The sequence below is a fragment of the Bombus flavifrons genome, chromosome 7, assembly GCF_040668555.2.
Source record: "Bombus flavifrons isolate JBK064 chromosome 7, iyBomFlav1_principal, whole genome shotgun sequence".
In the NCBI taxonomy this organism is placed as follows: domain Eukaryota; kingdom Metazoa; phylum Arthropoda; class Insecta; order Hymenoptera; family Apidae; genus Bombus; species Bombus flavifrons.
This window is the reverse complement of record NC_138448.1, coordinates 1,989,756-2,011,545: the sequence shown is the minus strand read 5'-3', so window position 1 is coordinate 2,011,545 and position 21,790 is coordinate 1,989,756. Positions and strand designations below refer to the sequence as shown.

The 21,790-nt window shown below is 43.1% G+C and overlaps 1 protein-coding gene across 2 annotated transcripts; it reads left to right on the top strand.

Annotated features, from left to right (window-relative positions):
- The first annotated feature begins 3,895 nt into the window (after positions 1 to 3,895).
- Positions 3,896 to 20,954, top strand: LOC138181462 (serine protease inhibitor dipetalogastin). Of its 2 annotated transcripts, none has more exons than XM_069116278.1 (9): positions 3,896 to 4,292; positions 18,097 to 18,213; positions 18,515 to 18,824; positions 18,948 to 19,091; positions 19,224 to 19,394; positions 19,485 to 19,649; positions 19,839 to 19,961; positions 20,296 to 20,472; positions 20,617 to 20,954. In XM_069116278.1, exons 1-9 carry the CDS (start codon positions 4,238 to 4,240, stop codon positions 20,846 to 20,848), a joined length of 1,494 nt encoding a protein of 497 aa, XP_068972379.1. In that variant the 5' UTR covers positions 3,896 to 4,237; the 3' UTR covers positions 20,849 to 20,954. The 2 variants fall into 2 exon arrangements, with proteins under 2 accessions (XP_068972379.1, XP_068972380.1); XM_069116279.1 differs by lacking the exon at positions 3,896 to 4,292 and adding an exon at positions 17,655 to 17,811.
- The last annotated feature ends 836 nt before the right edge of the window (positions 20,955 to 21,790 follow it).

The following is a 21,790-nucleotide window of genomic DNA, read 5'->3' as shown; positions in this document are numbered from 1 at the left end:
AGCTTTCATAAAGTACTCATTTCAGTCACGATAACTATAAGATTGCACGCGTGTAGCCATTTAATCAGTATATCCGATTACGAATACCATTACATATACATTTTAGATATTAGTGAACTAGTTGATCATAGGTATATTTATCAACATCCAATCTTACGACGTGGTTCGCGAATCGCGTTAATACATTTTCAGAGCTACATAAAGTCAGAGATGTCTTCATTTTTATGTCTATTTGTTCCATACGTGACATTTCTTGGACATGAAGTATGAGATGCTTACATATGCACTAGAATTTTGTTGTCTTCGAGTTGACAGTTTAGTTTCACATGGAAGGTGTTAATTACATTATTCCCGCTTATCCACTTAGTCACTTCGACCAAATGGAATCTCAACAGGTTCTGAGAGAAACGTTAGGGAAAGCATTTGTCCTATAAAGGCTAATACGATAATCAGTCGGGACTTTTTTTTATCTATAAAGAAATCAATATATGAGTAATGCGGAAGATAATGATCACTTACAACACTAATGCTCTTGTCTGCTACTAGGTAGATTATTAGATAGAAAGGTGAGAGGTCCCCATAATGATTTAGCGAATGGCCGAGCAACGATGCAGTCTCGGTGCAAGTGCGTCGTTTTACCTTGTCCAATTGCATACTTTATGAGTTGCCCTGTATGGTCATGGACATGGGACACCATACTACACCGCTATACTTTGCTTTGACAGCGGCGAAATGTTTATTTAATACATGGAAATCCCCGATTCCTCGGTTCACTAGCAACACACGACTGTTTCAGTCTCTTTGGCTCGACCTACAAATCCTTTCATTTTTTTCATGCTTTCCTCAATGCTTGTACATTCTTGACCACGTGAACATTTTTCCTTTCGAATAGAACACGTATGAAGTATATTTGCTCCTGATGTTTGTGCGCAATTACTGTCATTGCATATGTTTAAGTTTACATAGCATTTGCGTAGAACGACCTAAATAAACATTTATTCGATTTTTAAATTGTACGTTTCGAAATGCGAGACGCATGCAGCAATATAACGAACATAAAGATATTTATTTTAAATAAGATATTAAATTTTAATTTAGATGTTTTCGAAGTGAAGTATTCAAAATCGCTGAAGCTTTTATGACAAACCAAAATTTATAGTTTCACTATAATCGATTGAATTCTAATATATCACGGTTTAACGATGCGAGGACCAAGGATATAACAATGTTACAACGTGTGTCTTGTACTAGTTCAGTGTGTATACGAGTATTCTAAAGACTATAAAATTTGACCTAAATACTTTCTAGGAGTAAAAATAAAGCGAGCAATCCAGAAGCTGACAAAAAGTATGCTTTAAATGCTTTTCAACGCATTTATATGCATACATGTTGTAGGTATATGTGAATATTCCTTGGCAATTTACAAGGTTAGATATATTGTACAACACTCAAGCTTATGATCAGCGGAATCACTGCGCATTATAAACGTGTTTAATTATCATTTAACGTCTTAACGTTTTGACGTGATACGATGAGGATAATGAATGCTAATCACGACGTGGCGAGGATATTAATTAATCGTTATAACGGTGTACAGGTCGGCCGAGATAATGTTACAATAATTTACGATGCTGTGTCCAAACCGATATCACAGGAGCTGGAGCACATGATTGGAATAAAGTGGATCACCTTCGTGAGGCTGACCTAACTTGTTCCTGGCGTCAAATTATCCTGTTGTCGGATTGGTATTGAGTTCTCGGCTGTAGAACTCTTTGATCTTCCGCAGCTTATCGAAGCGTGTCGAAAGGAAATACGCGAGGAAATGTAGGCATTAAATCGAAACACGAATCGTTTATACAATTACAGAACAATGGGAGCAGCCTACACACACATTAATAACTTAATCTGTCGAAGTGTATACGTCATTCCGATGGATCGTATACGTGCAGCTGCTTATCAACCTATTTTCATTTTCTATTAAGCAACGCGAAGGTAACTTGCTGTTTATTCATGTACATGGATATGTACATACATTTATTCATGTGTACATGGACACTCTTTGAAAGAAAAAAATCTTTAAATTAACCTCGGGCTTATTCTTGTCGTACTTTCTCCATGATCTTAGAATATTCACCGCAGGCTAAGATCGCAGAACTATAGCAATGATATTGCTCGTGCAAGTGAACAAAGTAGGTGCAAAGTTCTATAATGATATCACGACGACGAGGCAAGAAGGTCGTTGCTCGATCGTGTTTTGTCGTTTTAGGCCGTCGTGAAACACATGCAAAAACATGCGAGTCGTTACACGTAGACAGTCCACTGGCCCGGTTGATCGACGGACTAGAGTGAGAATACATGATTCCCGTAATCGAAACTAAAGATCGTTGCGAAGAAACGCTTTATCGATACAAGAAGGTACAAATAAATTTTGCTTAGACACTTTTCGGCTAGTTGCATACTTTACTCGTTTATGTCTGGGAACCTGAATACAGGTACGATTGTGTTAGGCGAGGCTACCGCGTTAAACGTGCAAGTGGGTTAATGGTGAAGTCCATACGAGAGAGAAGAGACCGATATACTATATGTACATGCGTACATTTTACAGTCTGACAGATACTCTGACAGTTGATGTTGATGAACGATCCCTCCCGGCCTTCGGGCAGCTAGCATCGATGGAGAGGTTCAGTTGCAGCTGCACTTGCACCACTGGAGAGCGAACGGCCCCGCTATACATTTCGCCTCTCTTCCCTTGGGCCACTGCCACACTTTCGTGTGTAACAACCGGTGTATTTGCTTTTTAGTTCTCCTTCGAACATTAGATGTTCGAAACTGGAGCACCGAGAGTTTTCGTTGAATCTAAGAAAGTATATAAATCGAGACGAATAAAATTGTCTTCGTAGACGCTATTACATGCGATGTAGGTAGAAGTTATGTTACGGTAGTATTATGTTTCGATCGTTTCACCGCTGTGAAATGCAGATAAATAATGCTTCCCAATAAGATGTAAGCGCACAGTATTTGGGAATTGTGTTCAAGTCCGGCAAACGCCCATGAGAAAGTCCACTAGCCAATTTCGCTTCTTAACTTTGAGTAATCTATTTATGTTTTTATACATGTATCGCGTGTTACCCGTGAAATCTCACTTTATTAATCACTATAGACGCGGAACACGATAGAGAACGCGAGCATAAAATGTTTCTCTCATCGTGGCGAGTGCAATTCTTGTGCACCTGCACGTGAAATTAGTGGTTAGAATGTAAGTAGGAAAGGAGATTAATGTCGCTGTCGGTAACAAGAAAATTCCCCATAATCGTTCGATTAGAAAGTGCACCCGCTAAAATGTAAATGAACAACTGCATTGCCAGAATGGCGTCTTCATCGGCAAGCCGAGAACATTCTATACTTTTAATCATCTAACTTTCTCAGTCAGGTGCCACGATAAATTTCCAGCCATTTCCTCTGATTCAGTCTTTTATTCTCGATAGATTGATTTCGAAAAAAGAATTTGTTTTCCTACTATCTCGCGGTATAATATCTCTATAACTACTCTCCTTGTTCCAGATTCGTATCCGTGACCGAATATAAAACCATGCTTTGATACTGATGGTCTGTGGCGAATAAGGGTGAACGAGCACATCCGACGTCAGAAAGGTAGAGGGCCGTTCCTTGCAGATGAAGAAGAAGAAGTAGAAGAAGAAGACTAAGATATCTGATAGTGGAGGAGGAAGAGTTGGCCTAGAAACGGCGGTTCTCCGATCTCCGATCTGTTGGCGGATTTTCAGGCTTCTTCCCGTCGTTCCACCTCGTCCAGTTACCCCTCCTCCGTTTGACTGGCCGTCGTCGACGATGATGGTAATGGTAAATGGCCCATGGAGAGGCTCTCCAGTCCGCGCCTCCACTGGAAACGGGAGCACGCCACGTGAAAGTAGGAAGGGGAGGCTATAGCCGGAGCGACGTCGCTTCGTGCGCTTCAGTCGTTCGTGGACCTCGAAGGACGATAGAGGTCGAAGAGGGCACTTCCTCCTCTCCTTCCTCACGGCGCCACCACCATCACCTTCTCTACCATCTTTCCGCGCCTTCGGCCTTATCCTTCTTAACCGGTGGCGAGAGCACGAACGTCGTCTACGCACAATAAGATAATCGTTCGCAGCCGTCCGCCTACTAAAATTGACTTATAACGACGTCGTTGATACACGACCGTGGCAAACGTCCGAACGGATCGTCAACAGTACGAAGGATGCATCGTCACATCTCCCTTCTCGTTGGGATCATCTTGCTGTGTTGCCTCCAAGGTCGGTATCGCTTTTAACCTCTGCACTAGAATCGACCGATCGTGTTTCACTCTGGTGAAAGTCGCAACAGGTCAACCTGTCTTTACGTTCAGATATTCCTCTCTTTGTCCTCTGCTTTCCTTTTTTCTCTCTTCGTCCATGTTCGTCGTTATGTTCCCTCTCATTTTTTTTTCACCATAAAGCTGTTTCAGTGATTACGGTATTCTAGCCGAGAAATTGATCGATAATTCGTTCCCGTCTACTGCGAGTTGTTTTAACGGTTTCACGGTTGACTAATTGAGAAATTAATGAACTCCACACGATACACGAACAGACGGGTCCATTCATTATTCCATGTAAAGCAGTCAACCGTCCGATGGAGAGTAAAAGCATGCCCGGCGATTCCTATTGGATGCATAATTGTGATCGATATTACGTTAAAATAATTCGTCTAAAGAAATATTAATATCACGAGATCCGGTTACACGTGAATTTGAATTCTTAATTTCCGTTTTCGTTCTCCAATGTATTTCCTCTGCGTTCGACTTTTAGCTCATATCTATCCCGACAGGTAGATAGTCGAACGTGTTGCGTTTGAATGGGAATTGATCTTATTAAATTGGGTCAGTTAAGCAGGAACAGCAAAATTCAAGCTTGCAAACAGCGTCGCGGCGTCAATGTGTTTCTTTTTAAAGAGCGGTACTCATGTTCCTATATCGACATTTAAAGCCTATCTCTTTTTCTCTTTTTCTTGGCAAATAGCTTTGGTCAGAACACCCATTGAATTCTTGGCAGAAGGGAGCCAGTATCTCTCTATGGCCAAGTGCGATGCTCTTTCAACCGGAGGAAAAAAAGAACCATTGGTTTTTCGTTTTAATCTCCAGCACGCTCGCAGCCTCGTGCACGAGTCGACTCACAGGGCCGAGTTCCTTCCTCTTCCTTTCTCACTGATTTTATGTATACACTCTACGGTTGTCGAGCGTGTACCAGCGTTACTAAACTAGTGTAATTAATTGTAGTATTTTATATCTTGCTTTATCGACGACTAAGTCATCCACGTCTATTTAGTGATTTTGGTCTATCGAGTGATTTTTAATTAATTTACTAAAAGAAATAGCAGGAGCCCGGTATGTCTGCCAAAATAATATTCCCATGAGATCTTCTGGATGGGAATATCATACATTTTTACGCGAAAAACCTTCATCAAATAGTCTCGCTTTATCTTTAATCTCTATTATGTTCTCTTTTAAGTACGAGAATGCATATTCATTGCCATTAGGAGTAGGCTAATTTTATTACGTACCTTACGGTTAGTCTGTTGCGAATACGTAAAGGGTTCTGTAGAGACCAAGTCGAGTGTTCGACCAGGCACATATAACTTGTAAAACGACGTTAGCCGGGCGGACTCGTCTAATTAAGTATGCTAATCGTCTAAAAATCTCGCTCGTATCAGCGACCCTGAAAATTTTACGGAACGAAGCATAAGGAAAGAAGTTGTCTTTTATAGCACTCCTTTCGGCTTAACTTGTACAAATTACGAGACTGCATCCGATTAACGATAATACCATTTACATTTGTCGCTTGTAATAATAACAATAAGAAATAGGTAGTGCGAAGAATCCAGCAGCGCCAACGTTGTGTAGTTTCACTAGCTCATTAACTCTTTCAGCATGGTATTCTAATAAATATCATTAAGTTTTTAACGAGATTGCGTGTCAAAAGAAATTACAGGTTGGGCAATTGATTCGAGCATTTAAACGTTTATCATTTCTTTTCCAATGTCCCGTAGAACTTTCCTTCCAAAATTTAATCACGGTTGTAATTTCATGGCTTTAATATGTAGTAGATACTGTATGATGGTCTGTAGCAGGTAAATGGAGCCCGTTGCGTGAGCAAACATACGTAAGGGAAAATGAGCCGAAGTGTAATAACAGATGTCAAAAGAATAACAGGATTTATGCCCTTTTTTGCGAAACAGAAGGCATCGCCACAGAAATGCCCTTTTTTGAGATTTTTACCCTGCCATTAAGGCATAAGAAATACGATAATAATCTGCGGTTCTCAAAAGAAGATTTCGTGTATTTCAAGTTTCTTCTTTGTCTCTTGAAATTTCGTTTCGGATACGTTTTTCCTCCTCGAAATCTCGTTTCCTCTCGTCATTTCTTTTACGTTCAACGAGAAGAGATATTTCTCTCGATGTCAGACCGTGTCTAAGGAATCTTTTCCCCTGTGATCGAATATCGCAGTAAACAATATAAATTCCTCAGTGAGTGGTCCAGGAAGGAGACGTACGAGCAAATTTGTTCAACTCGATATCCAAGGAAGAATGCATGCTTTGAAGTTGTAGTAAACGTTTTATTATTAAAAATCGTGAAACGTTTAGCCGATTGGTTTGCATTGAAAATAGTTTGAAAGCGTCTGAATAGCCGCGAGACGTTTCAATAAAAGATGATCCCTTAAAAGCGTTACGGTTTCGGTTCATTGACTTTTCAACGTGTTCAAATCCTCGTGACCCGGTTCCTCGTTATCTGTCCCTCGGGAAATTGTCGAGCTACAGATTAAATTTTCATTCGTATATAGTTTTCGCAAATGAAATTACTTGAACACAGAAAGAAAAGGATAGTAAAAAAAAAGTGATGTTCACTGGCTTGTATTCTGTTGGTCCATCGTTCCATCGACTATGAAACGTGTTTTCACGCTTGGAAGGGTTTCGCGTTTACCCGAAGGGAAAAAGGGCATGCCGCTTCTCCAGTCAATTTCATATTTATTAATACGAGGATTAACAACCACCTGATGATCATGAATAAGCAAAGATGAGTCGGGTATGAGAAACATTATTCGTCAAATAGTAACGGTTGCATATTCGGCCTGATCTAATTCGATCGTTTAAATCGTTAATAATTAATTCATCGCACGAATAGTGCTGAATAATTGCGATCAATTACCATGCTAGGTTTGAACGTGACTGTCAGAAAAGCGGAAAACATTGCGCGCGTGCTAATTAACGTTGTTCTGTAATTATATGTATAACGAACGATTACCGATTCAAACATCCTGTTCAGCGGTATCCAAAGGAAACTCAATTACCTTTGCACGCATTGAAATCGTTTGTAATTAAAAGAAAAAAAGATAAGAAATGAGTTCAAAGAAAAAGTGTACAAACTCTGTAAAGAAATGGATCGTCTCACGGTCGGTGATGACCACGCCTACGCTTCGTACGAAACACCAAGTTTTTGTGTTACGCGTCCTTCGACTTGAACCGTAATTTCTTTCTTTAAAGATCGGCCAGCCTCTTACCGTTATTCGAAAATGCTTAGAAAATATTTGTACGGCCTGGTTCTGTGACACCAAAACTGGGCAATGGCTGCATTTCACGTCGTTAGACAGAGATCTTATGCTACACCTCCAATTTTGACCAATTTCTCTCTTCTTTCTTCCACATTGTAAATAATTCCGATAGAACACACCGTAAAATCGTCGAGCTTAAAATATCTCTGAACGAATTATCGTGATACAAGGGTAGGAACTTAAATTCACGAAAAATTCTTGTCGCGTAATAGCTTATAGTTGTAACTGTGGTTCAAAAGTCGAACAGACTGCTAAGTAAACGGTGCTGGAGAGATGCGTAAGTACGATTTTATGCTAAGTGGAAAGTCGTCCGGGCGCAGGTTATGTACCATCGGTTGGAAGCACGCAGCGGAGATACTATCGAAACAGTTTCCTCGTCGTATCTGGACGGTATTTGCACACCGTGCAGCTCCTAAGAAACGTAAATTATTCATTAAACCCGCGAACGAAACGTAGTCACGTTCTCGTTTGTCTAGCGTCAATTTTTCGTCTTAGTGCTGGTTGAGAGCCAGTAAGGAATCTCCTTCTTTCGGTTTTCATTCAGGATGTTCTCCCCGATGCCACAGTGAAACGTGTATTAAAACACTTTCGCGGCGGCGGATCGCACCTTTCACTAGAAATTAGATTAAACGGCGCAACTACTTCCACGTATCTCTTTCAAGAGCATGTGTTTTTCTTTTTCACCTACATTGAGCACGTACGCGCTATTTCGTTCGTACAATGAGGCCCCGTGCCGCGTTTAATGGAACGTATCGGGGAATCTAGTACATCTAGCGTTTGAATTAGATTGGTACCAGCAGGCCACGCTATTCTTTTCATTCGACTTTTGTGTATCGTGCTTGTCTTTCATCATCATCATGACTGCTGCGATATTTATTCAGAGCTTTCATCCGTTCTCTACTTTTTACTAATCGCGTTACAGGTAAATTAATTGAATAAGAGAAAGGTGTTGGTCTGTGCCAGGCGTATAGCGTGCCAAGATAAAAATAATGAAAGAAAGAGGTGCAGTAGATCATTGGATAAAACGAAAGCATAAATATCGTTCTACTTTGGACATGAATTAGCATTATGGCAAAGAATGCATACGTGATTTCACGATTTCACGACAATAGTACTTAGTCGTTCGTGATTAAACGCGATCGTTTATACCGACAATTATCGTCTACCTACTATCGCCACAGAGTTTGAGATTTCATTTGGATTTGACAGTTTGAACGTTAATTGATCGCGGAAAACGGCAAACGATACGCGAGTGGACGATGCCATTCCGCCACTGCCCGCTGTTTCGCGTTATTGCATCGTCAATCATCTTTATGAAATCGTTACGATAGATCACTATCTGCCGAACAGATTCTACTGTCGGTTCGAGCTGTTCGGTGAAAAATGGGAAGTCATCGTTTTAATCGTCGGTTCGGCGAATGAACCCTCAGATGGTCTAGCTTGTTCTTCTCGTGATTAGATTCTCGCGGGGATGTAGGAGGTCGTTAAGGATCGTACGACGATCGATCAAAGTTGAATAGAGCTTGCGAGTCAACCTTGAACGTCTCTGGATCGCAATCTGATCCTTGATTCCGCGGTATTGTGCTCCGTTCGATCGATAAACCAAACCAGTCAGTTGTCCTTTCGGGAACGACACCGTTACCGTAGCTCGATTCATCCGCCGATGCTTGACTTACTTCGCTGACCTGAAGACCCAGTGAACGTGTACTCGTGAATTTCAAACTCGTGTGTCGTTCATTCCCAATTCTTCATCCTCGACGGTCTAGTTGTTCATGTTACAAGATTCCGAGACGGAATTGGCTTGTTGTCTAGCGTCAAACGCATTCCTCGACTTTAGCATTGAAATTCTTGGTTCGATTAAGGAAACTGGTCTGATCATTACGGCTGACATTAGAAGAAAGAGAGAGAGAAAGAGAGAGAGAGAAAGAGAGGGTAGATTAAGGTTGGCGTTAAGAATTAGCATAGCGTTCCTTCACGATCTTCTGCTAGTTTACAACTGATCTGAACAACGTGGACGAGAGCTGTATCAAGTTGTAAGCCGAAGCAATGGTAACCGGTAATGATATGCGCATAAAAGATTTCGTGTATACTTGCGGGAAAGTACTTGCTGAATGTGCGGTATTTACGCCCATGCGGCAACGAAATGCTTGTCACGTTCTTTCGATGTCAGCTGACTTCGAACGAATGTCCGCGTTAAAACGTGAAGATTCCTTGAGCTATCGGATCTTTTATTAGTGTCTCTCCGCGCGATAGCGAACGGTCGAGCTTGTTCACCGACGTCAACAATCGATTTGTAGTCGAGGAAGATACAACGAAGAAGGATCGAACGAAAAATACGATTGGACGAACGAGAAATACGAGGATACCGTCATAGTAAAGAAGATTATGGTAGTTGCAATTGGACAGGCGCAGAAATAAGATCCCCGTTTAACTTCCTCATACCGACTTCTCCTTTATTCTTCCACATATTTTCATCATCTAGCCGTAAAACGCAGGATTTAATATTTCGATACGGCTGCAGCGAGACAGGATAGTTTTTCAGGCTGCCAATGTCCTCCAAGGAATCTGTTACAGGGATCGTATTAACGCGTTTCATTTGGCAATACCGTAACCGCACATTAACCATAACGAAAAGGCAAGGAGAAACAAGAACTCGTTAAAGCTTATCTATTTATTTTCAATACTATTGGAACATGTCTATCTATAGCTGTCGGTTTCACGCTCTACTTTTCTGGTTTCCACGTATCTAATGATTTCTCCGGATTTATTAGCAAAAAAGCAGCGGAGCTATGACATGTTTCCTCATTTACGCGGCAAGAAATCACGCAAATGAGAAAGCCACGAGAGAGGAATGGAAAACGGCCAGAGACAATCCTGATTCCGGGCGATTATCGATCGCGTTCACTCGGTTGTTCCGCCAATAATAGTGCTGAGATCGTCCGTAGTCATTTTCACGATCGAGGGTTGTGAAACCCTGGCCTAGACTTAAGTAGGTATGGAGGTAAGGTCGAGGTCACTTTCATGATTCCTTCCTGTGGATGAACCACACGGGGATTTGTGTAAATTAATGGGCGCATGGTAGGTTAAAAGCTTTCGCTTCACTTGTAAGTATCAATGGAGCATCAACATCCGTGACGATTATTCCTGTCGGTCGATTAATTTTTCTCATTCAACCAATTTAGGTCCCAGTTAAGCCATATTCAACCGGTTGCATTAAATCACATTCTACTCTTCTAGTAAAAGAGAAAATGAATAGCAGTTTAGATTTGTAGCACGATTTTCGATTTAGCTATGATTCAAGAGTAAGTAGAATCGGGGTCGCTTTCGATGTGCATCTTACGCGGTAAAACAGTTGTTAGCTCGTTCAACGAACACTGATTCAACCTCTCCGAGCTATCAATAGTATATTGCTAATTAAGGGTCGAGGTCGTTCTCGTTAAACGTAAAACGTTTATACCGCAATGAAACTCCTGGCTGATAGGCTGATTCTCCTAGACGTGTTTACATTCTATCGGTTAGATTACAAACAGATGCAAGATACAAGATTAGTAAATCGATATTGAAACTGCCAGATAATGGCCTTAGTGTTCGAAAACTTTCTATCCTCCAAAAAAAAGGCAAATAAGGCAGTGACCATATTTCTCAGATTTTTATCGATCCTATCCGCGGTAGAGCTATTAGGCCTAAGAGGGCGCGTAAAAGTGAAATTTTCTTATCTAAAAACCGTGCTCCCTGAATATACTGCAATATCATTGATCATTCTGTCGATACTTTTAACGAAACCCACGTAGTTAATTCATAATATCCGGAAGGGAAGAGTTTTCGAACTCCAAAAAGTTGAATGACTGGCTCGTGCGTCGTAGCTGAGAGGAAAGTCTACCTTCGTCGATAATTACCCTTTCTCTGAGATGCAGTGATGCGTTTCTTCATAATCATTCGATATTCCGTCCTTCTTACCTCGTTTTACTCTAATTACTTTTAATATGCAATATCCTTAAACGCGAACGCGCAAGTACGCTTACCGTACACTTCTCACGCGGTCCCGTTCCCCTCTGGCACCCGCTATTCAATGAAAACTCTGCCAACCACCAGGCCCAAGAAAATCTCAAATTACATACGAAGGTTTATGCTTGCGACCACCAGATGAAACATCCTTATGGGATTTCAAAGGCTTTTACTACCTCCACGCGGATATTCAGCTAAAATGATGCACACTTTTAGACGTCGTAACTCATGTTCCCTGTGGCGCGAAATCGATCGTACGAATTGTCAGTAATGCATTCGCCACGTACGCCACGGAATTCCCATTCCGTGGAGATTTTATAGCGACAACTTTGACGAACCCGTAAAAGAACCGGCCTGGAATTCTTTATTCTCAGCAGGATAACGTTATGCACGAATCGCGCGTCTTCCTATTCCCGTTATCCAAATCTACGTGAAAAACGTAGACTCGTGTATATAAGTGTGTATCTCCGGCTGATGAAGACAGAGTCGAAAAAGTACAATTGGCTCGCGGCATGATCTTGTTCCTTACTGTTTCTTGATAGTTGGAATTTGACGAATAACCATCGTCCTCCACGTGTATATGTTCATTTATGGCTATGCAAAAGTATCATTGGCATTAGCGGTTTAGTCACGGTACAGCGACGGTCCACTCGAATGTTATTCATTCACGGTCCAGAGCATCGACTAACATTTAAAGGATTCGTGGCAGCGAACAGCAATTCCACGGTAACCGAGGTGTTAATATGAACTCGAGTTTAGCTGGCAACACATGTCAGACGAGGGTATTGGAATCCGACGAGTATCCATTTATATCATCGTTTTTATTTTAATGTGACGGCCGATAACGCGTACAAGTCTTGAGGACATCATACCGGTAGTCTGTAATGGTACTTGACGACACGAGCATCGAGGTGCAATTTCTGAAAAGATAAAACCGAACACGAAAATGATGTTCGATCCAGCACGCAATGCGCGGAAGAGAAAGGTAGGAAATCGCAGCACGCGACGAAACAGACGATTGAAATTTCAACCGATCGCTGATCGAATCGAGGCAGCCACCATCGCAATTTTCCGTTCCGTATCGAACAGAGAAGTATGCGTACGCTTTGGAATTTTCACGCGGTGCGAAAAGAGCGGAGCGCGATGAAAAAGCGCGCGGGCGACAGTGAAAAAAAAGTGGACATGTTCGCGGAGTAGGTTGGACCGTATATACACAGCAACATGTACGATCGATCGAAGGTTCCTCCGATGTAACGGATCGGCGTGAGCGAACGGTCGCGAGTGCACACGCGTTCACGTGCACGCTCGTGGGAGATCGAGCCGATCTGGGAGGTAGTTTTTCGCCCCAGTACTCCACTTACCACTCGCCACTTAAACCGAACACGACGATTTATGGAACGCAACTCGTTTGTCGTGTTCCTTCATGAACAGCGACACACATACTACCGTTTTTGCCGGTTGCTAGGGCCACGCGCTTCCTGCGTTCTCTTCATCGGGATGCCCCGCATTAACGTGTTTTGATAACACCGTATCGTTTGATTTTTTTGCTCTGTCACTTTTTACATCACTCCAGACGATCGATGAATGGAACGCTTTACTTTATTGTGATTGGTACGGCTACTTTATTACTATTACTATTTCCAACATGGTTTGCCGATCGTTTAAATTGTAAACGCCCTACGATTTCTAACGGCGAAGGTAATAAACGAGGATCTGAACAACACGGTTCAAGATTCAATTCCAGACCGCAAAATACACCTCTACCCTAGCGTTTGAAAATATCCCACGTTTTAATTAATCGTTTGCGGTCTCTTTCGAAATACAAGTGCTTCGTAAATACAGTTATAGCAGAAGCTATATCGCCTAAACCGGTACTCCCTGATTAGCATTTATGAGCATTGTTTCGGCAAAAATCTAGCCACGAGGATCGTAGCCACCGTCTTCCCCGTAACAGACGTAGCCGTGATGCGTCGAACCACACGCGAAACCTGTTTTGATTAGCAGCTGTCAGCTAACTCATAATTAGCCGTTTCTCTGCTTGAAATATTTGGCGTGATACTGTGCATGTCTGTAATTCCGAGTATCTAAAACCAAACTGGCGGATGAAATTATTTCATAGTTTTAATGCGAAATACCTGTTCGATTTATCGAGGAATTATACCGTGAAGCGAAGCTTGATTCGTCTTTATCGGTATCTTCGAACAGTCGCTAAAACAGACGATAAATCATCCGATTGCGACAACGCGACTTCGTCTTTTCCCGCGAATCGCGTTTGAACTGCTTCTTTACAACGTTATCGGAACAATGGCGTTGCTAGGCTGAAAACAAGATTGTTTCACTGCAATACGGAAGTCGCGACGATACAGACCGTCGTTAACGTCAGATTTTTTCGACACGGAAACACGGTCGATCAAAGATAAAGTATGGAACAATGATACTGGTTGTCGCGATACTTCGCAAACCTTTGCCGTGATAGTTCTGACAATATCCTCGTTCCTGATGCAACGTCTAACGTCCTAATAATTTCACCATTTCCGATCTCGATTTCGGAACAATCGACGCAAACGACGGGCCGCGGTTTAATTATGTCGACTCGTGTGCTCCATAACAGAAATAGAAGCTGGTTAATGCAATGCAGCGCGGATGTGTTACGAGACAATTCTAAGAGGCAGACGAGATCGTTTCACGGTGATAAAGAGGGCCGGCTACGTCGAGAAGATCGACCGAAGGTATACGTTCGAGAGGAGGTTGCACGAGAAACGAGCTGTGAGCTGAGCCTGGAATCACGGAACACGAACGACCTTACCGTGATTGTGACGCTATCGACTGAGAATGATTTACACGGTCGTTTCTTTCGTCCTAGCCGAGATACTGTCCTGCGCACGCGATCATACGCATACAGATCTCACGGACAAGATCCCTGTTAGAATTAATGGATTACTATTCATGCCTGTTCCATCGTTACCGGGTGCTACTTCGTATGTACCGAAACGATCGTAAGATACCGATTTATTGGAACTTAATAGTCTTATCGATCATTGCCGCTTAACAGGTATAGGTTTGAAAATGATTCGACGATAGATTGAAAGGATTCTGTATAGTTCGGCAGCGAAAGGATCATCAGTTATTCGAGTTTAAGGGAGAAAAGCGAGAAATCGCGCACGCTCAACTTAGAGAATTAATCGGTCACGAGCACACACCACAATTTGTCAAGCGCTTGAATGTGTCGTTTGCTAAAATTCGTAGAAATATCGTTGCCAGTATTCGCCGACTATTTATCAACAGGCTGTATATGGTTATAATAACATGGTGGCCGTTGTAACATTAATTAGATCGAACGCGAGTTGATTGGTTCGCGTAGATTTTGTGGGACGTTCGTTCCTCGTTTTCGCTCCGTCGCGGTCGCGGCATCGTCGTACGTACATTCTTCCTCGCACTCCTTCGAATACATCTTGTTCCCAGGCGGAAGATGAGTTTCCATACGGTTTGATTTACGCGTAGTAACCTACCTCGGACTTAATTGACATCTGCGACGTAAGATTCGCGAGAGGCGTTCACATTTGTAAACGAATCATGGCCCGTTTAATTATCTAAGCTAGAATCAAAAGGTCTGTCATGCAAGCCAGTCGTCCGAGTGCGCTTCCAACCGCAACGTCCATCCAGTTCATCTAACTTACCGTTTTTCTGGCCGTGTCTCCAGGAGTAGCGACTAGGAAACAAGAACAAAAGCCGCAGTCCCGTACATTGTTCGTTTTATTTATGAGCCACAGCTTATTCGTATCAAATCGTTCCGGTTCGTTAAACAGATCCTTATTTCTCTGTTATCGATCTTCGAGAGCGGGATGCGAGCTGGCCGTGTTCCTCTCCCGGCTTCTCGTTTCGTGGACAAAAATCCAAGGAGCAGCATCCACCCGGTCGGCATGCATCCTTGCCGTGGTTCACCGACCCGCATATTTCTCCCTCCCCCTCCCCTCCCGCTCTTTCCCTGTCACACTCTTTCCTTCCTTTCCCCCTCACAGTCTCTCTTTTCCCCTCGATCCTTTCTCCTTTCCTTCGTCTCTTTCCGTTGCTCTCATTCCCTCTCGTTGGAGCAAGTGGCGGGCATCCACTGTACACCATACTCCGCATGCATGCACGCGCTAGCTCGTGCGACCCGTACATCTTCCACAGGGATATAATTCGATCTGCATTGTTCACCAATCGCCCCCTGACCAGACTGGTCGCTCCTCTATTGGCATAATTGATTCACTTAATCGCGTTCGTGGGAGTGACGGACACCTCCTTCAGCCGCCCATCAACGCCGCTAATCACACGTCCATTTGACCAACCGACGTCCGCTTCAAGGAAGAATCTCATTCTCTTCTTCTCCTTTGCTCTTTCGTCTGCTCTCTTTCGACTACTTCGGTCGTTTTCTTTCTTCGTCTTCACGCTCACGTTCTTCCCGTTCTTCCACTTGACGAGCTTTTGTGCCCTCTTCTGCTTGTTATCGTACGCACGAGGATTATAATAGTTTTTCTCGTAATCTACGTTTTCTTGCCTCCGTCCCTCCGACATGGGCTTTTCTCTTCCTCGCGTGCGGCTCCGTTAATCAATGCCGACAATTTTATGCGACGCGATTCGGACCCATAAAATCTATGGCATCCGGCAGTCTGGCTTCTCCTTTGAAATCTTTAACGATCTACGTTGCCAACCCGTATCTCGTATGGTTCAAGGGGCTCTAAAATGTTCTATACTTCAGGAGAGATCGTGCACACCTTTCTTTCTCTCTCTCTTTATCTTAACGGAAATTCAATTTAGACATCTTCGCAGCGCGTAGGTACGCGTATCGCAACCGAGCTACATTAACCGATATCGTTGGATCGATAAATCGTAATCGTCGTAATTATGGAGAGCATACGCTCATAAAACTCGCATCATGCTTATCTCTGGCCGTATTCGGTTATTAACGTGCTTTGGCTCCCCGCGAAGCAGGAAGGAGTGTAACTCGATTATTACACGGAAAAAGGGTATAATATCGGCGATGTTCGCGGCGTCTTTGTGAGATACGGTGGCCGAGAACAGGAAGAACCACGGTCCCCTATATTACAATGCATATCTGCACTATCTCGTTCACTTTGTGAATTCGAGCGCAGATTCTCGGATTCAGCAAGCTACGAATTACCGTCGCAGGCGAACGGGATATCGGGCCGTTCGCCCTGATCGCGCGCGATTCCAGCAAATTGTATCCCGAGGAGAGTCTAACTCGATCGTTACGCGAAAGGAGCCGTCCTAGCCATTGCGATCCCTCCAAAAAAATCTTTACGAGCTCGAACGGATCCCGTCCGTCGTTCTTTCTCTGGCGTGGCGCACAGCGGTACGAAGCGTATGCGCGCGCGATGCGTGACCGCGATCGTAGATAAATTATCGAGTTGCGAGAACAGAGAACGAATCGTCCATTAAGCTCGTATTGTTCACTTGACATTCCGGTAACGACTAGAACGTACCGGTCTTGCAGAGATCTCTTAGGATCGTACGTATTTTTGCACTCTCGTACGTGGCAGCGTTTTCCGTGCACATTGCATATATTATCTCGGGCTAGAGAGAGGCAACCAGGCGAACCTTATATCTCAAAAAGTTATTCCGTGCGTCTGCCGATTAGTCACGTGATCGAACTGCGTTTAAATTATTCTCTGGTTACGTTTAGCTGTCCGCTTTATCGGCATCGATGTAACTGCTCCTCGCGTCTTCTCCTCCTGTCGGTTATCTTTAACTGTACACCTCGATTTTATAATTTGTTACATATTATGCGAGCCGGTGTAGAACGACCGCAGTAAATCCCGTGTGCTGTTGACCCGGCGATCACTGGACCGAAACCAAGCCAGCGGACCCGGTGCAGTAGAGATATCTGCGCGGAGGGTCAGCAGGAAGCAATTAAAGTTTCGACAGAATCTCTGGGTTTAACGTTACCATTACACGTGGTTGCCACAAAAAAAGATTAGAGGACGATCCAGAAGGATCGAGAGACGAGCGCGGTCTATTCGCTTCTTCCTTTCCGGTTTGCTCGATTATTTTTAACTCGACCTTTCACGCTCCGGGATGAACACGATCCACGCGCAGATCCGCAGAACGCGGTTTTTTGATGCGATGCATCGTCGGTGCAGAAACGATCTAGGCTCCAATTACCAACGTTTCCTTTGATTCTTCGCAGGTATTTATCTTCTGCCAGTCACTTTCTTTCTTGGGCTTGCGCGTTCACCTTTCCATTGTAATTATGCCATTATGGCTAACGCTTACCGCTGGTTTAATAAAGAAGACCTTATACGTTTTGATGGCTCGCTATAAACCCAAGTAACAGTAAATGGCATTTCGTTTTACGATACCGTGTTGTACTTGGTCGCGAAAGGAGTAGCTGCACTTGTTACTTTCTTTTCCCGAGAGATTGATCAAATGCTAACGAGGTTTTTCACAGTCTCTTGTACTAATTTCTGCGCAGATTTCGTGACCGGCGCCTGTCCCCGGATATGTCCGCCAAGCGGTGAACCAGTCTGCGGTAGCGACGGAGTGATCTACGCGTCCCAGTGTGAAATGCGGAAGAAGATGTGTGGAAAAGGTAAGGGGCCCCTTTTAACTGCGTAATAATTATGATTAGAAGATGCGTACGTGCGGTGAGGCATCATGAGCGATTATCCAGTTGGTTTACAACGTCCGTCGAAGGGATGCATCGTCGACCAGCATCGAGACACTTGGTTCGTTCCCTCGTTTCGCGTGCTGAACGACCTTAAATCCTACTCCCCGGATGCCATTAACGATAATCTGTTAAGAGTAAACGCGGTACATTTCGCGCATCCGATGCAACCGATCGGTTGCGCGGCTGGGGACCGGTAATTATCGGTACTTTACAAATTGCATAGGCGTGACCGTGGCCACGGAGAAGATCGCTTGTCTAAGATCGTCCGGTAGCAAGTGCGAGCATCGTTGCCCCGGCGATCAGGATCCGGTATGTGGCACCGACGGCCGCACGTATCTCAACAAGTGCATGCTCAGAGTCGAAATCTGTCGAGTCGGCATCGAGCTGTCCCACTTGGGCCCCTGCAACAACATCTCCGCACACAGGGAGAATTGCCCGGTCTCCTGTGACTTTGCACCACTCGACGGTCCGATCTGTGGAAGCGATGGCAATGTCTACAAGTCTACATGCCAAATGAAGCTGCTCACCTGTGGGTACGTGCTTTTGTATAGGTGTCGGAACGACGCTCGACTTTGTTCTGGTTATTGCTGAATAGAATACGCACAACATTCCATGATTTTGTTCGATTGAGTGGTTACATTGTTACTCGACCATAGGCAAGGCGTAGTACGTACGAACAAGAAGCACTGTCAAACCACGAGACATTGTCGTGAATCGTGTTGGCGCGGTGCCAAGCCAGCCTGTGGTAGCGATGGAATCCTCTACTCGAATACCTGTAAAATGCGAGCAAAGAACTGCGGGTAAGGAGCACATCCTTGAAAAAGTCCTCGATCGGAGGCAGGCGCGCGCGACTTCTCGCCACGCTATGAATGACTAGCGAACTTGTTCGCTTTTTATACGTCACCAGACTCACCACGATATCAATCGTTTAGCAAACACGTGTTCGAAGTGCCGATGTCGTACTGCGTGTCGCTGGAACGGACGTCCGGTGGCCAATCGAACGCCTGCCCTTTGGATTGCAAAAGCGAGCCGGAAGTTCCGACCTGCGGATCAGATGGAAGCATATACAAGAACGAATGTGAAATGCAAATGCTTAATTGCGGGTTAGTTTCTCTTACGTGAATTCGAAATATTCTCACTGATCATTTATAATTTCGCCGTTTAATTTTGATGATCGTTGTTTTATTTCGTAGACAAGCAAGAAGAAAGGTGACAGTGGTAGACTTTGAAAAGTGTCGAGCTCGTTTGACCAAATGCATGAAACAGCAGCAAAGATGCGGGAACGAGGTGGATCCAGTTTGCGGAAGCGACGCCAACACATATCCGAATCAATGTCACTTGAACGTGGCGGTTTGCTTGTAAGTTCGCATTCCAGAGATATACTATTCGAATGCGTATTCGAAGAGAATTGAATGGATAAACGACGCGTGATTAACATAACGAGAAGCAGTTACTGCTAAAGTTTCGCATTACGCGCATTAGTTACATCAGTCATTAGTAATGACTCGATCAGTTGTTCGATTCCTGACGTTACCGTTGCTTTTCAGAAAGGGTATTCAATTGGCTCACGTCGGAGAGTGCACGACCTTGAAAGAGACCGAACAGTGCCCCGAAGATTGTAGCGAGGTACCTGAGGAACCAGTTTGTGGAAGCGACGGCAACGTTTACCGGTGATTAAGAACGTTATTTGGATTCCCGGACGTTCGGGGCTGAGAGTTTTAGGGACGTGTGAATCACGAATCGCTGCTAGTTACGAAGAATGGACATTCTTCTTAATCATGGTCATTCGCATTGAAAAATTCATCCTTTCGATAGATCTTTTTCTTTTCTTTTTAGCCATCGTTATTAAGCTTTTTGTTTACGCCACTGATAAATATTTTAAACAATAGTTACCAGTTAGATCAAGCAATTATTTCTTAGAATTCTCGCGGCACTCGACGTCCCTAATTCCTCAGAGAAATCTATGTATACAAATGCGTCATACGTGTATTCATATGCGTTCAGATCCCTTTGCCATCTGCAGCGTGAGACATGCGGTCAGAGGGTAGTTCAAGTTCCAGCACAGCATTGTCGCACTACTGCGCTCTGCAACCAGATCTGTAGTGGAGAGCGGCAGTTTGTTTGTGGTTCCGACAACAAACTTTATCGTAACGAATGCGAAATGAAGAGGGACAATTGCGGGTAAGTGTTCAGTAATTGTATTTGAAATTATACCTCTTCCTTGAAATTCGACAATCGCTTGAATAGCTCGATTTTGGATAGCTACGAAATTGTTTTGAAACCGACGACGACGATCTGTTTATTTTCATATACTACCTTCTTCAGGAAACACGTGTACGTGGTGCCCATGAAGAGGTGCGTGCAAGGTTTCTTGTTCCGTGGCTGCCAGAAGATCTGTCCACCTTACTACGATCCTGTTTGCGGTACCGACGGCATGACCTACAGCAATGAATGTTTTTTGGAAATTGAAAACTGCCGCAGTCGAAGCATAGTTACAAAGAAATACCATGGAGTGTGCGGGCAACCGACTGAAGAACCTAAGAATTATTTGTATTAACCTGACCAAATTCTATCTTCATGAAAATGTGTTTTTAAAAAAGTATTTTTTCAAAAACTGTCGATTTCAAGACGACTCGTAAATTATTATAAGAAATGATCGAATCATATTCCCGTAAGGTACTCTTATAACGACCGAACGATTTAATCGAAAGAAAGTATCGATTTTTGCACTTCGATCGTATATTTTTACAATTTTTTCGTCTTGAAGTCAAATTCGACAAATTTCTTGAATATTTACGGAATTTTGATACGAGGTATCCGCTTTCTGAAGAAAAAATATTTCGAGAAACGAGTATCCCGTTAATCGTATATCTAACTCGACTTATGATAATGGACAAGATTCTTGTTATCAATTCCGTAATCGATTATATCGAGACTAGTAAATCTATTCAAATGAATTCTCGTATTCGTCATTCTCGATTTTCGATCGCTAATCATCCGATCGATTGGACCAAGACTGCAGTTTATAGCCAACAGCCACTATTCGCGGTACGTGCTTGGCATTTTTATCGATCATACATGAACGCTAACGACTACGTTGATTACCAAGTATCTATATTTATTTCGCATTCTTTCTGTTCTTGGATTGAAAACGATATAACGTGGCATTCTTGCGTGATGCGATATTACGAATTTCGTGCTAGATCGATCGTGCGTTTGTGTAACCCTTTCGCATCTTCGCATATTTCTCGCCGGTAAACTCATGTCTTATTTATTGTAGTAGTATTATTGATTATCGTATCATCTTTGCATCATTCTGTTTATCGCTACTGCTACCGTAATACGAATAGTTCCAAAACGTATTCTTATTCTAATTGTAAGAAAGTATTTAGCTACATTATATGTATATCTCTCTCTTTTTGACATGTGATGTTCGTACTATAATTATTCTTCTCATCGTACCTTTTTATTTATTATCAAACATGCGACAATCCTTTTT

Excerpts from the sequence above, each read along its gene's own strand:
- LOC138181462 (XM_069116278.1), top strand. The coding sequence starts at position 4,238 with ATGCATCGTCACATCTCCCTTCTCGTTGGGATCATCTTGCTGTGTTGC. Across the intron at positions 19,650-19,838 it reads TTGAACGTGGCGGTTTGCTT|AAAGGGTATTCAATTGGCTC; the intron begins GTAAGTTCGCAT and ends GTTGCTTTTCAG. Across the intron at positions 19,962-20,295 it reads AGCGACGGCAACGTTTACCG|ATCCCTTTGCCATCTGCAGC; the intron begins GTGATTAAGAAC and ends ATATGCGTTCAG.